This window comes from Lathamus discolor, chromosome 13, assembly GCF_037157495.1.
Source record: "Lathamus discolor isolate bLatDis1 chromosome 13, bLatDis1.hap1, whole genome shotgun sequence".
NCBI classification, from domain to species: domain Eukaryota; kingdom Metazoa; phylum Chordata; class Aves; order Psittaciformes; family Psittacidae; genus Lathamus; species Lathamus discolor.
In genome coordinates this window covers 11,624,276-11,636,907 of record NC_088896.1, presented here as the reverse complement: position 1 = coordinate 11,636,907, position 12,632 = coordinate 11,624,276, and the positions used below count along the sequence as shown (strand labels likewise).

At 55.1% G+C, this 12,632-nt stretch overlaps 1 protein-coding gene across 2 annotated transcripts in view; it reads left to right on the top strand.

The window, feature by feature from the left end:
- Window positions 1–12,632, top strand: part of SLC39A11 (solute carrier family 39 member 11) — a 77,136-nt gene continuing 64,504 nt past the window's right edge. For both annotated transcript variants that reach the window (XM_065693813.1, XM_065693812.1), the window contains exons 1-4: window positions 1–78; window positions 1,462–1,575; window positions 2,461–2,499; window positions 6,908–7,066. In XM_065693813.1, coding sequence (XP_065549885.1) covers window positions 1,468–1,575; window positions 2,461–2,499; window positions 6,908–7,066 — 306 coding nt within the window. In that variant the 5' untranslated portion in view covers window positions 1–78; window positions 1,462–1,467. The remainder of the gene's footprint in view (window positions 79–1,461; window positions 1,576–2,460; window positions 2,500–6,907; window positions 7,067–12,632) is intronic.

Here is a 12,632-nt window from a genome sequence, read left to right as displayed (position 1 = left end):
TGGCCGAGGCCGCGGTGGTGGGCGGGGCGGCGGCGGCGACACGTGTGCGGCACCAGGAAGCGGTGGCGGCGGCGGCCGGTGAGCGGGGCCGGGGGCTCCGGGGGGGGTCCTGGGCCCGGCTTTGGTAACCGGAGGGTCCTTGGGGCGCTGGGTGCTGGCACCGGGAGCCCCGCGGCGGGGCCCGGTCGGGTGCTGCGGTCCCGGCTCCGGGAGCCCGGGGGTGCGGGGGCTCGGGGTCTGACCGGGGTTGCTGGGGGGGTCCTGACCCAGGCGCCCACCACAAAGGGCTTAGCAGCAGCTCTGGGGTAAGGCCGGGGCCTGGGAGGGCCTTAGGAGGGGGAAGGAAGCACCTCTATAGGGGTATGAACCTCTATAGGGGTATGAACCTCTATAGGGGTATGAGCCTCTATAGGGGTATGAGCCTCTATAGGTGTATGAACCTCTATAGGGGTATGAACCTCTATAGGTGTATGAGCCTCTATAGGTGTATGAACCTCTATAGGTGTATGAACCTCTATAGGTGTATGTGCCTCTATAGGTGTATGTGCCTCTATAGGTGTATGTGCCTCTATAGGTGTATGTGCCTCTATAGGTGTATGTGCCTCTATAGGTGTATGTGCCTCTATAGGTGTATGTGCCTCTATAGGTGTATGTGCCTCTATAGGTGTATGTGCCTCTATAGGTGTATGTGCCTCTATAGGTGTATGTGCCTCTATAGGTGTATGTGCCTCTATAGGTGTATGTGCCTCTATAGGTGTATGTGCCTCTATAGGTGTATGTGCCTCTATAGGTGTGTATGTGCCTCTATAGGTGTATGAATGCGGGTGTGTTTTGGTTTGCTGGCGTGTAAATACGTGTGGCTCTAGGTATTGATGTGCCTGTTTCTGCACATGTGTGTGGTTCCGCAGCAGCGCAGCTCCCGGAGCACGATGTGCCCAATGGCCCCCCTGAGCTGGGATTCTGAGGGCTCATTCCCATTTTTCCTTGGTCCTGGGGCTCAGCAGTGTTGGGAGCGGGGTCCCGCAGGGGTATTTGCCTTCAGTGCCAGCAAAACTGGTTTTGGGCACAAATAAGTGCTACCCTGCGGTGGGGTGAATGGCCTGGGGATATGGGATGCAGCATCCCCTTGCTCTGTGAGGTTTGAGCACTGTTTCTTTGTGCTTTTCTTTGTGCTCTGATGCTGCTCAGGGAGCTGAGCCCAAAGTCAGCCTGGGGTTCTGCACTAGATGGGATGTGGCGCATCCCAGCCATCCCTCCTTGGGCCCTCCTGCTCCTCTGAGCTCAGATTAAGCCTTACTTAAGGGGAAAAGAGAAGCTCAGAGGGGCATTGGGGATGGTTACGCACACTCTGTCCCCTTTGCTGAGGAGGGGTTTGGGGCTCCCACATTAACCAGGGGTGGATATGGGGGTTATTCTCTCTTTACGCGCCAAGTGCTTCTCCTGACCGTGTTGTCCCCCCAGGTCAGCATGATCCCGGGGCACGGGCCGGTGCTGCAGGCGGTGCTGGGCACGTTCCTCACGTGGGGGCTGACGGCGGCCGGGTCCGCGCTGGTGTTCGTGTTCTCCAGCGGGCAGGTGGGTGCTGGGCGCATCCGTGGGGTCCAGGCGAGGGCCGCACCGTGGCCATGGGTGGCTTTGGCTGCCCGGTCCCAAGTGCGAGGTGCTCAGCATTGGTGCTGGGGGCAGGAGCGGAAGAATCCAGCTCATTTCCATCCTGTTTATCCACACAGAAGAGAAGGCAATCAAATTCCTGACCCCGGGCAGTGGTGTGTGCTGTACCACAGCTCCCAGCGCCGGGCAGAGCCGCAGGCAGGGCTCCGTGTTTGGAATAGCAGGTTTTCCTTCTGTAACCTGCTTTTTCCTGCCGCATCCCCAGCCCGGGATTCGGGTCAGAGCAAGCAAAGCGCTGATCTTTAACTCGTGCTGTGTTCCAAAATTAGAGGCCCCTCTTGCTCCTGTGTTCAAAGTTGCCCGCATGGATTTATTATTTATGCCATTCTCTTGTGATGATTTATTCAGGAGCCTGTGCACAGTGAGGCTCCCTTTGCAGGCACACGTTGGTTTCCTTTCTAGGGGAGGTGATGGGCTAAAGAGGGAAAGCTGCCCTGGGAGGGGAGCGGAGCGGGCAGGATAGGTGCTGGGTTACTGGGAGAGTAATGGCTTTGTTTGTAGCAGCCTCTTGTCAGAGGCCTTAAAGTCTTCAAGAAGGGGGAAATGCAGTGGGAGAGTTCCTGGTTTACCTTTAGAACGGTTACGGGATGAGCCGAGGGAGCTGGGATGCGCTGTGGGCTCTTGGTGCTAGTGGGGTTCCGTCACCCCAGCACAGTGGGCTCCTTTGCATGGGGAGCGTGTTTTTTGCCTCAAAGCACGGGAATCACTTGGGCTGCAGGACTGGGGAGAAGGACGTTATCCCACTGCTTCTGCTGGGAGTCAATGGTGTGTTTTGTGCTTGGTTTCCAGAGGCGGATCCTCGATGGGAGCTTAGGCTTCGCTGCGGGGGTAAGTACAGCATCCTTCTGCTGCTTGTCTCTGTTCTCCTGAGGACACCTCCACAGCCCAGCCATGCTCCATTTGGTTGCCTGCTCATGTTAGTGTCTCATGGATAATGGCCTGAGGTGCAGGTGGGGCAGGAGGAGCGCGGTGCAGCTCTGGTTGCCTCGTGTCTCAGGGCCTCCTTTGTGAGCACGGAGGTGGCACGAGGAGGGGCATGAGGATGCTGAGCTGCCCACCCTGCATTTGGTGCTCTGGAGTCAAACTCTTCTCATTGCCTTGGGGGTCTGAAGTGCCATGGGGGGTGACAGGAAACACCACAAAGCTCAGTCTGCTCCCTGCCGAGCTTCCCTGGAATGTGCCTGCGACTGCTGCTGGTGTGAATAATTGAACTCATCTGTTGTAACGCTGGGGCCATCATTTATAAATGAATCTCTGGCGCTGGAGCTTTCCTCTGTGGTCGCTTCCGGAGCTGTTTTGCTGTGGAAGGCGCAACCTTGTCCCTGCCAAGCCAACTCGGAGCCACTTCTGTGGGGACAGCGTGGGGCTGGCTCGGTGCTGGCAGGGCACAGCGCGATGCTGGCCTTGCCGTGGCTGCTGGGTTGCCCTGCCAGGAGCTCTGTCAGTGCTGCGTGGCAGAGGTGTGGCTCAGCCGGGGAAGCGGAGCTCCTGCAAACATCGGCTTCTCCCTCAGCTCCTTCCAACGTGCTGGGCTCGGAGCAGGAAAGGGGAATTGTTGTCCAGGGATGCTGCGGGGGCTGGAGGGGACCCTCGGCGCTGGCAGGTCCTGTTCAAGAAGGTGCTGCCACCCACGAGCTGCCGTTTGTGAGGGTTTCTGTGTGGTGGTTATGGGCCGGAGCTGCGGCAGCTGGTGCTGGATGGGGCGAGGTGTTTGTGCCACACAGGGTCACTGCAGCCCGGCCAGGACCAGCTTTTCTGGAGGAAGGTATCGGAGATCCACGGTGTCCAAGGCCAGGTTGGACGCAGGGGCTTGGAGCAAGCTGCTCCAGTGGAAGGGGTCCCTGCCCGGGGCAGGGGTTGGAGCTGGAGGAGCTTTAAGGTCCCTTCCAACCCAAACCATTCCATGTGTGTGTTTGCAGTTGTACAGAGTCCATGGAGAAGCTGGAGGAGGACCCACCTCCTGACCCAGCCCTTTGGCAGGAAGGACTGTGGCTGACTCTTCGGTTTAGGTGGGATGTGATGCTGGAATCAAGCTGGTTGCGTGTCTGAGGCTGGCTGTGCCTGGAGAGGGCACCCAGGCAGGCTGTGGAGTCCTGCCTGGCTGCGATAAGGGGCTTTTCCGGCCTCATCCAGGCTCGTGCTGCAGACCCAGTGTTGGGAGCTCTCTGCTGGCTCCGTGAAGGACAAAAAGCAGGATGTGGGGCAGCCAGCTTTGAAACCTGTTTGTGGGGTTTTCTTTCTCCTCTTTAAGAGCATCTCTTCAGGCAGCAGCGCCGCTCTGCTCATGGGCTGCTGCCCTTGCTGTAAGGGATTTGTGTTTAAGACACGGCGGCTTTGATGCAGATCTCTTGCAGATACAGATGGGCGGTTTCTCAGGGCGCTGGGGCAGAGACAGGAAGCGCTGAGCTTCCTCTTTATCTCTGCTCTCCAACCTGGGCTGCTGGGTTTAATTCAGCTTCCCTTGCTCTCTGTCAGAGCAGCGAACCTGCAGGTCTGTGCGTTCAGAGGCAGGTATTGCTGCTGCCTTCGCTGTTTGGTGCTTAGCTCGGGATCCCTGATGCTCATCTGGGCTCCAGGGGGCATGTACGGTGCTCTCCGGGCCCAGGAGCACTGCTGAAACACAGTCCTCCTGTTGATGTCTGACGTGTCATATGTTGTGTCTGATGTGTCAAAGGGGACCTGTGTGGTTGGACCCCGTGCTACGGAGGAGCTCAGCTTCCTCCAGCCCAGTACCAGTGCTTGGGTCTCTGAGCATTTAGCTCCTCTCTGCCTCAGTTCCCCCTCTGGAAATCAGGGATAATAGAGGCCTTTGTATGTGAAAGCCTCCGAGGTGATGTGTTTCCATAGAGACAAGGCTTTGCTTGCTTGGGCATCTGATGTGGAATCCTGGCTTTTCTCTTAAATCTTGATATTCTTAACTAAGACCTTTATGTTGTAGATGCTCTTTGTTATCTCGGTGTTATCCCGGCCGTGCTGTGCTCTCAGACATCATAAATGCTTGCAGTGCTCCCTCCCTGCAGCCTCTCCAGCCTGTTCCTGTTTGTCTCTTAGCTTCATGTCTCCTGTCCCACGTGAAGCAGCGAATGGTGAGGACGTGCTCTTTAAACCGCACCGGGCACGTCTCCTATTGAATATTCCCTTTCAGGGCTGCTTTAAACAGCATCAGTAATTTACACGGCTCTGCTGAGGCTGCTCCCTGTTGTCGGGGCCTTACAATCATTTAGGTTAGAGCAGACCTTTAAGATCATTGAATCCAACCGTAATGAAGTCAGGCTAAAAAGCTTGGCAGGGAAAACGTCCTGCCAGGCTCTCACCTTCCTATTTTCCTCCCCCCCTCCCAAGGGAATCCCTTTCCCTTGTAAGCACCTGGGGTTGTCTGACTTGCACGCTGTTAATGTGGCTGCTCCCCTTGGAGCCGCTGTTCTCATCTGGGTGGCCACGCAGGAGTGTGATGAGATGTGGCTGCCTGCAGCTTTAACTCGGTGGTGTGATGCCAGGCTTGGATCAGTGCAGGGACCCCCCCCCATTTGCCCTTGGGTCCAGCAGGACCCGTGGTGGTTGCAGATGAGGATCATTGCCCTCTTCCTCCTGTGTTTGCAGAGAGAAAGCTCCTGTGCAGCTCTGAAGCTGTGGGGCTCGAGGCAGTTGGGGTTTGAGCCTCTGCTTGTGCTGATGTATCCCAGGGAAGGACTTGGGCTCTGCACAGCCCGGGGATGCTGTAGATCCGTGCCTGCCTTCTGCGTGCTTCCTCCTCCCCCGTCAGCCACAGCTTCGTCAGGAGCGGGTGGGTTTATGGCATTGTCGCTTCTTGGCTCGGGAGCGTGAAGTCTCCTTCTAGAGATGCCTAAATCCAGGCTGGCAGGAGCTGTGTGTCCCGGAGCTGGTGGGATGTGGGTCCCCCGCTCCCTGCCTTACAGGGGCTGCTGTGAGGGGAAGGCTTTGTGCAGAAAGTGGCTGCGTGTTTCATTGATCTGAGGCATCCCAGGCAGGATTTTCCCCTGCCGTTGTCACCACTTTGCTCAGGGACCTCGGTGGGGTTTGGGTTCCTCTCCCTGGCTGGGGACTTCATACAGGTTTCAAATAGATGGTGATTTCTCTGTTACTTAAATCAGATCGCTGGCAGAAATCCTCACCCTGTTGTTAGTTCAGGAGCATCTCCCACTATAAGGGATGCTGCTGAACCAGAGGGGCAAGCACCAGCTCCAGTGGTGGGCAGGAGCACCCTTGGGCAGGACTTTGGCTGCTCCCGGGCAGGTTCATGTCCCTAAACCCACACGGGGACGTCATCACTTCTGCCTGCTTCCAGCTCCCCCACTGAGTGGGGACAGGGGGTTTCTCTGCATGAAAGGCTGTAGGAATCATTGTCTTCCCCCACCACCAAGCAATTGAAGGTGGTTGTGAAGCCCCTCTGGTTCATTCCCTCAGCTGCTGAGGTTGGGGTGACTTCAAGCTCTGTCATCACCTTCCCCCAGGGCCTGTGCACAGCAGAGCTGGTGGGAGCTCTGCTGCTGCCTTCGGGGGTGATGGGATCTGGGGGCTGAGCCGTGTCATGCCTCTGTTTTCCGTAGGGAATTGATATCTTCAGGAAGATGACAACATAATTCTGCAAAGCCTTTCCCTGTTGCTTGTGTTTCCATGTTGGGGTGTGTGGTTGTTTTTTAAAGGAGGTGGCATTTGAAATATGAAGTTTGACAGCCGTGGTTAGGGCTGACGTGACAGCCTGCTTTCTTCTTACTCACTGAGAGCTGAGATTTACACAGTCCCTCAGGGACTGGTGTCTCCAGCAATAGGCATCTCGCTCCTTCATTAGAGGCGAGTTAAAGTGTAATGGTTTATTACGTACTTCTGTGGGTGAGCACTCGTGCTGTGGGAGCAGGTGGAGCAGCATCTCTCCTGAGCATCCTGCAAGCGGGGCTTTGGGGTCGCTGCTTGGAGAGGTGGGGTCATGATGAAGGGCTGCTGTGGTTGTGCCACTTCCATACAAAAGCACCCTAGAGAGCTCGTGTCAGTTGTTTGCTGCCTTGCACTCCTGAGCCAAGGAAAACACTCATGGTGAAAATGGGAAACACTCCCTTCTCCATCCTGCGGCGATTTGTTCCGTCGGGAAGCAGGTGCCGATGGCTCTGCAGTGGGTGGGTAGGTGCGAAGTGCAGGGGTTTCCCTGCCTGGAGGGTGGGCATCTGGGGTCAGACCCTTGTGGCACTCCATGGTTCTCAATGGTCCCCTTGTCTCCCAGGTCATGCTGGCCGCTTCCTACTGGTCCCTCCTGGCCCCAGCTATCGACATGGCCGAGGAGTCCGGCAGCTTCGGAGCCTTCGCCTTCTTCCCGGTGGCCCTGGGCTTTGCTCTGGGAGCAGCTTTTGTGTACTTGGCCGACCTGCTCATCCCGGCGCTGGTAAGTGGAGTCATGGAATCCCAGCCTGGTTTGGGATGGAGGGACCTCAAAGCTCCTCCAGCTCCAACCCCTGCCACGGGCAGGGACCCCTTCCACTGGAGCAGCTTGCTCCAAGCCCCTGTGTCCAACCTGGCCTTGAGCACTGCCAGGGATGGGGCAGCCACAGCTTCTCTGGGCACCCTGTGCCAGCGCCTCAGCACCCTCATAGCAAGGATGCTCCTGGGCTCTTCCTTCAGCTCTGCCGCGGCAGAAGCAGGATACACCCTGGTTTCTATCACAGCTTTAATAAACCCGTGTGTTCCGGGTGGCTCTGCCGGTGCTGCTGCAGCTTCAGGCTCTCTGCACTCTTTTTTTTCTCCCCTTCATGCTGCTGCTTTTGTTCTCTTCACTGGCAGCCCTTTGCAAACAGCTCAGGTGTGACCTTCTGTTTCAGCCCAGGGGTTTAATTTGCGGAGCTGCCAGCCCTTTAAGCACTTCAGAATGGAATGAACCATCCTGGTGCTGGAGAGTGTTATTGCAAAAACAAATAAATCAGGAGCTCTTGGGCTTTTACAGCTGGAAACACAAGCGTGGCTTCGTCAGGGTGTTTCCAACAACTTCCAAAGAGCTTTTTAAACTGTATTTATTTGAGTGGAAGGGGAGATTACTTGTGGCTGTGAGTAAGGAATGCGAGGCTTCCCGCTTACCCAGTATCCAGAGGAGCCTGTGGCATCAGCTTTCCCTGCTCCTTTGCTTTTTGAGCCTCTTGGAACAGGTCCTGAATCCTTTGCAGGATGCGGTGAGGGGCCAGGAGCTGCTCTCTGGCTGCCAGAGCCCTTGGAAGCTGTTTGCCATCAAATCCTGCTTTTCCTATTGCTCTCGGTTGCCTGTCTCTTGCCTGCATTGGCCATCGCAGTGATTGCCCGTGTTAGAAGGAGCTGGACGGGGCTCAAGATGTATTTGATCAGCTGCCTGAAGCTGCTGTTTCCCAACAGGGTAAACAGTTGTACCACAAAACCCACTTCTTCCTGATGGCTGCTGTTCTCTGCTGTGTTTTGAAATGGGAGCTTGTGGAGGGGAATTCTTGCACTGCACAGAGCAGGACGGGGTGGTGACAAGGGTGGAATGGAAAAGGGGGTGTCCCCGTGCTGGGCTATGGGCAGGACCCACCGTGTCAGAGCTTGTGCAAATGCAAAATGCCACTTGGGTAACTCAGGCTTCCTGCACTCCCTGCCCAGAGGCAGCGGTGACAGCTCCTGGGCTGGTCAGATGCTCTGCAGTGGGCAGGGGATGGGACTTCTGGGATGCTTTTGGGTACCCAGAGACTTGGTGAAGTTATGAAGGATGTTGTGGGAGGAGCGTGGGTAGAGGTTAAAGCGGAATGTGTTGAAATGAAGAATCAGCGTCTGGTCAGTCTGGAGCCATCCTTGGGGCTGTGCTGGCAGGGAAATTTGGCTCAAGATGCATCTCCCTTCTCTTGGAGCCCAGACATCTCCCTCGGGAGCTGTTCAGACAAAGGTTAAACCATTGCACTTCACTTCCAACAAGTGTCACTTCCTTCTAAATCAGTTAAAATCTCAGAGTTGGCTGGTTTGGGTATTTTTTTCCCTGCACTTTGTCAGGCAGAGAAGGGATGCTGGTGAGAGCATGGAGCTCGCTGTCCCTGCAGGGCAGGATGAGGGATCCCTTTTTAGCCTGTTGCTCTTTATGCAGAGGGCTCTCTCTGTACCTGGCGCTCCTCCGTAATCGCTTTGCTGGATAACCGCAGGTAGTAAAAGCTTTTAATGAGTCCTTATCACTCCAGCCCTGCTCCCTGGGGAGGGAGAAGATTTTGCTCCTGCTGCAGCCCCAACAGGAGCTGGGCAGCTCCGGTGGTACCCAAGTGTTTGCTCAATGGCAGAGCTGGGGCCAGCAGGAGGGTTAAACCTCCGAGAGAAACTGGTTTAATGATGCCCAACAGCCGTAGTCACGGAATTCCTTGGGAAAGTCAAATCCAGTCTATTACATCTTTATCTTTTGCCGTTTCCATGCGCGAAGCCTTGGGTGTGTTATCCTTTACCTGAGCTTATGGAGGAGGAGATGCTGGTGGTGGAGGACAACAGACTACAGTGGGAGGGCTTGGAGGGTGAGACCATTGCAGGAACAGACCTCAGGGGCTCTAAATAAGAGGCTCACCCTTATTTTGGCAACAGTCTCTTTGTATGTGTTGAGCCAAAGTGTGTGTTCACCAGCAGGACCGGGTTCGGAGCTGGGGAGGTGTCAGCAGAGCTGGTTCTGCAGCAGGATGTTGGAGTTTCTGGCATATCTTAAACCACTGAAGAACAGCCCATTTGCCTCTTCCCAGCCTGGCCCTGGTGATGCCACAGCAGGTTTCTCTCTTGCTTTGCTCTCATTTAACCTTACTGCTATACTTTAAACAAGAGCCTGGCTTTCAACTGGTATTGAGGCAGTTGCTGCATGGAGAGGGGCAGGTGATGGGGCAGGTGAAGGAGATGCCTTTACTAAAGAGAGTTAGGGCTGGGGGTCTCTGATGCCAAGACCCAAAGCCTCGGAGGGAGAATTTACTTGACAGTACTGCTCAGCACAGTAGGTCCCTGCTCACTGAGTAGCTATTTTGGGTCTACTGGAACGCATAAGAATGCTGAGATTAAGTATTATTATTCTCATCCTTCAAATCTGTCTTGCAGCTCTGCTGACTTGGCTGGGGTTTGCTCAGTCTCAGTTTTTAGTGGGTTTCCAGGATGGGTTTTCTGCTCTCATCTCCTTCTTCCCAGAGGAATCCCACCGGAGTCCAGAGGATGCATCCAGCCCTGACTCTGGCTTTCAGGCAGTCCCTGGCTGCTTTTGCTCCTCAATTTCCACATGGGTCAGGGTTGCTTTTGCCTTTGAACCGCTGGATCCCAGCAGTGCTGCTGCTGGAGCTCCCATGAGTGTTCCAGTGGAGCCTGGGGTGGGATGCTGGGTCTGGGCACTGGGCCTTGCTTGTGTTGAAGCTGTGCTTCCAGGAGCTCCCCCCTCCTGCCTTTTCCACATCAGTGCCCTTAAGTTCTCCTCTGGGCAAGCAGGAACTCACAGACGTGATGCGGGTGGATTGGAGATGAGGCATAGGCAAGGGAGAGGGGAAAACAAGCTGGCCATGGCACGAGATGATAAACCCCTTGTGGGCTGCACATCAGCTCGGCTGTACCTGCCATAACATAGGCGGTTATTAACCATGTTATTCCTTCCACTGCCAGCTGCATGATGTCCCCTCAGCTCTGATCATTACACTAAATAGGATAATGAGGTTTAATCAGCTCCATCTCCTCTACCTCCAGGCTCCATTTTGCTCAGAAACATCTGTCCATGTACAGACAGCAGCTCTGTCGCTCCCAGTGTGATGGGTGCAGGTCTGCACCCAGAGCCAAGCTCAGTCCAGGACCTGGATGGATGCTGTGGGGCATGGAGCAGCCTCGGGGTCTCCCCTGAAGAGCTGATGGGTGGTCAAGGGGAAGGGAGAGGAGGGAGGGTGCTGCAGGAGCACCAGGAGTTAATGTATAATCCAGGGAGAGAGGCGATGGGCCATTACTCAGCTCTAACGAGGAGCCTGCCAATACTTCTCGTGTAAAAGATGGTCAGGGATGTGTAAAAGATGGTTGGGGATGGAAGGATGGGGAGGCAGGGCTGTAATTCCGCCCTGGGAATACCATCTCAATTGGATGTGGTTTTTCCCCTTGTCACTTAGACACAGGATCTGTTGGGTTTTTTTCCCCTGAGTACAGGGTAAATCAATAAAGCTGCATGTGCTGGGTGAGCCATTCCTTAGATTTAAAACAAACAGCAACTAAAGTGCCCTTTAAAAGCCTTTTGCCTGGGTTGCTGTGTGCTCCGTGGGGCCCCTTGTGCTGCAGGAAGGACCAGCATGGCCAAACCCCCTGCCTGGGCTCTGGGGCTTGCGTTTCACACCCGTTTTGAGACACTTTGGGGCTGTTTGTAGCTGTTTGATGGTTTTCAGGAGCAGGCTGTGGATCTTCACGTGGGATGGAGGAGTGGGGTGGGTGTGGATGCTCGTAGTAGGAGGCTGGATCCCATTAACCCTCTCTAAACGTGACCGTCTTGTGCTCCTGCCCTTTCCTCTTTTTGCTATTTGAGGTTTTTGGAATATCCTCTGGGACAGGGCGCTTCGTCCAGCGAATTTGAGGCTATTTTTGGTGGGTCCCCTTGGGAAGACTTTGAGAACTTGGTAAACAGACATCCGAGGGTTCCTCTCAGCTCATAATGCTGGTGTTCAGTTCACCATGTGCCTCGAGGATGTCTAGTTTGCCTTCTAAATCCATGCAAGTCACTTACTGGGGGAAAGCTGAGGCTGGTGCTGGGGTGAGGGGATGCTGCATGAGGGGCAGCAGGGACCATCGCAAAGCTGCAGGCGTGGATGCAGATTTAAAACTGCAGTTTCATTCTTGGGACTAAACCACAGCTGTGTTTAGACCACAGGAAGCATCCTTTATGTCGTGGGTTCGCTAGGCAGTGATTCCTGGCGTGTTCTGGGTGCACTGGTGTGATGAGGCAGCGCAGCCACCAGTGCCGTGGGTGCAGTTTGAGGATGCTGGTGATGCTCCCGCTGCGTGCTTCCACTCGGGGAAGATGGAAAGCTTTTAATACTTCCCTCCCTCCTGATTTGCATGGAGCTGGATGTGACGGGTTAATTATTTCACGAGGCAGTAAGAATGTGCAGGGTCTTGTCGCTGGTGTTAATTTATAATCGGAATAAAGGTTCCTCTTATGCAATTTGCTAATCCCTCCGGGACGCGCCCATCACGAGTTCCCATTCTTAATGTGCTTTTTCCTGTTCATCTGTGACTCCTAGGAAGTTAATTAGCTGCACATCCTCCTTGCCGTCCTACATAGAGGCTTTGTGGGTTCCAGTGTTAACCAAGGGACTTGCCTGTGTGTGGGGCTGGTGCCGTTCCTGGTGTAATGCATTTGTGTGTGGGACTGAAGCAGTGTCCAGAGCAGCCCAGGGACCAGCTGTGTCTTGAGCTACATCATCTTGGTGAAAGGACCAAATAAAGGAGTTCCGCTGGGGTGGGTTTGGTGGTTTGGGGCATGCGAAGTGACTCTGCCCTTTTATGTGCCTTTGCCTCGTGGGGAGGGATGAGGATGGACGGACCCTCTGCATGGACCAGAGGGATTTGGCTGATCCGGGCTTGCGTGAGCTGCAGCTCGACTCGTGCATTCCTGGTTTGCTCGGATTTCCTTTCCTTAGGGGGAAAATAGCCCTTCTGTTTGTTTTCTTTCGTGGCATTCTGGCCTGTTCCCACTGGCTCTGGAAGGAAGCAAGGATCCGGCTTGACTTGGGAAGGGAAACGTTTGTGGGAGCCTCATAAGGCAACGTAGCAAAGGCTGCTATTGGGAAAGGCCCTTCCCTTCCAGCTCTACAGAAATAGGAGTACCTGGGCATGGGTTTGTTCATTTATCAGATGGATCCAACCCAGCTCTGGATCCACGCAGGACTGATGCCTGGGACCAGCTCCCCTCTGTCCTGTCCCAGGGCAGGTTTCCCAACATGATCCCTGGTGCTGGCCCCAAAACCCACCCATGGGATCCT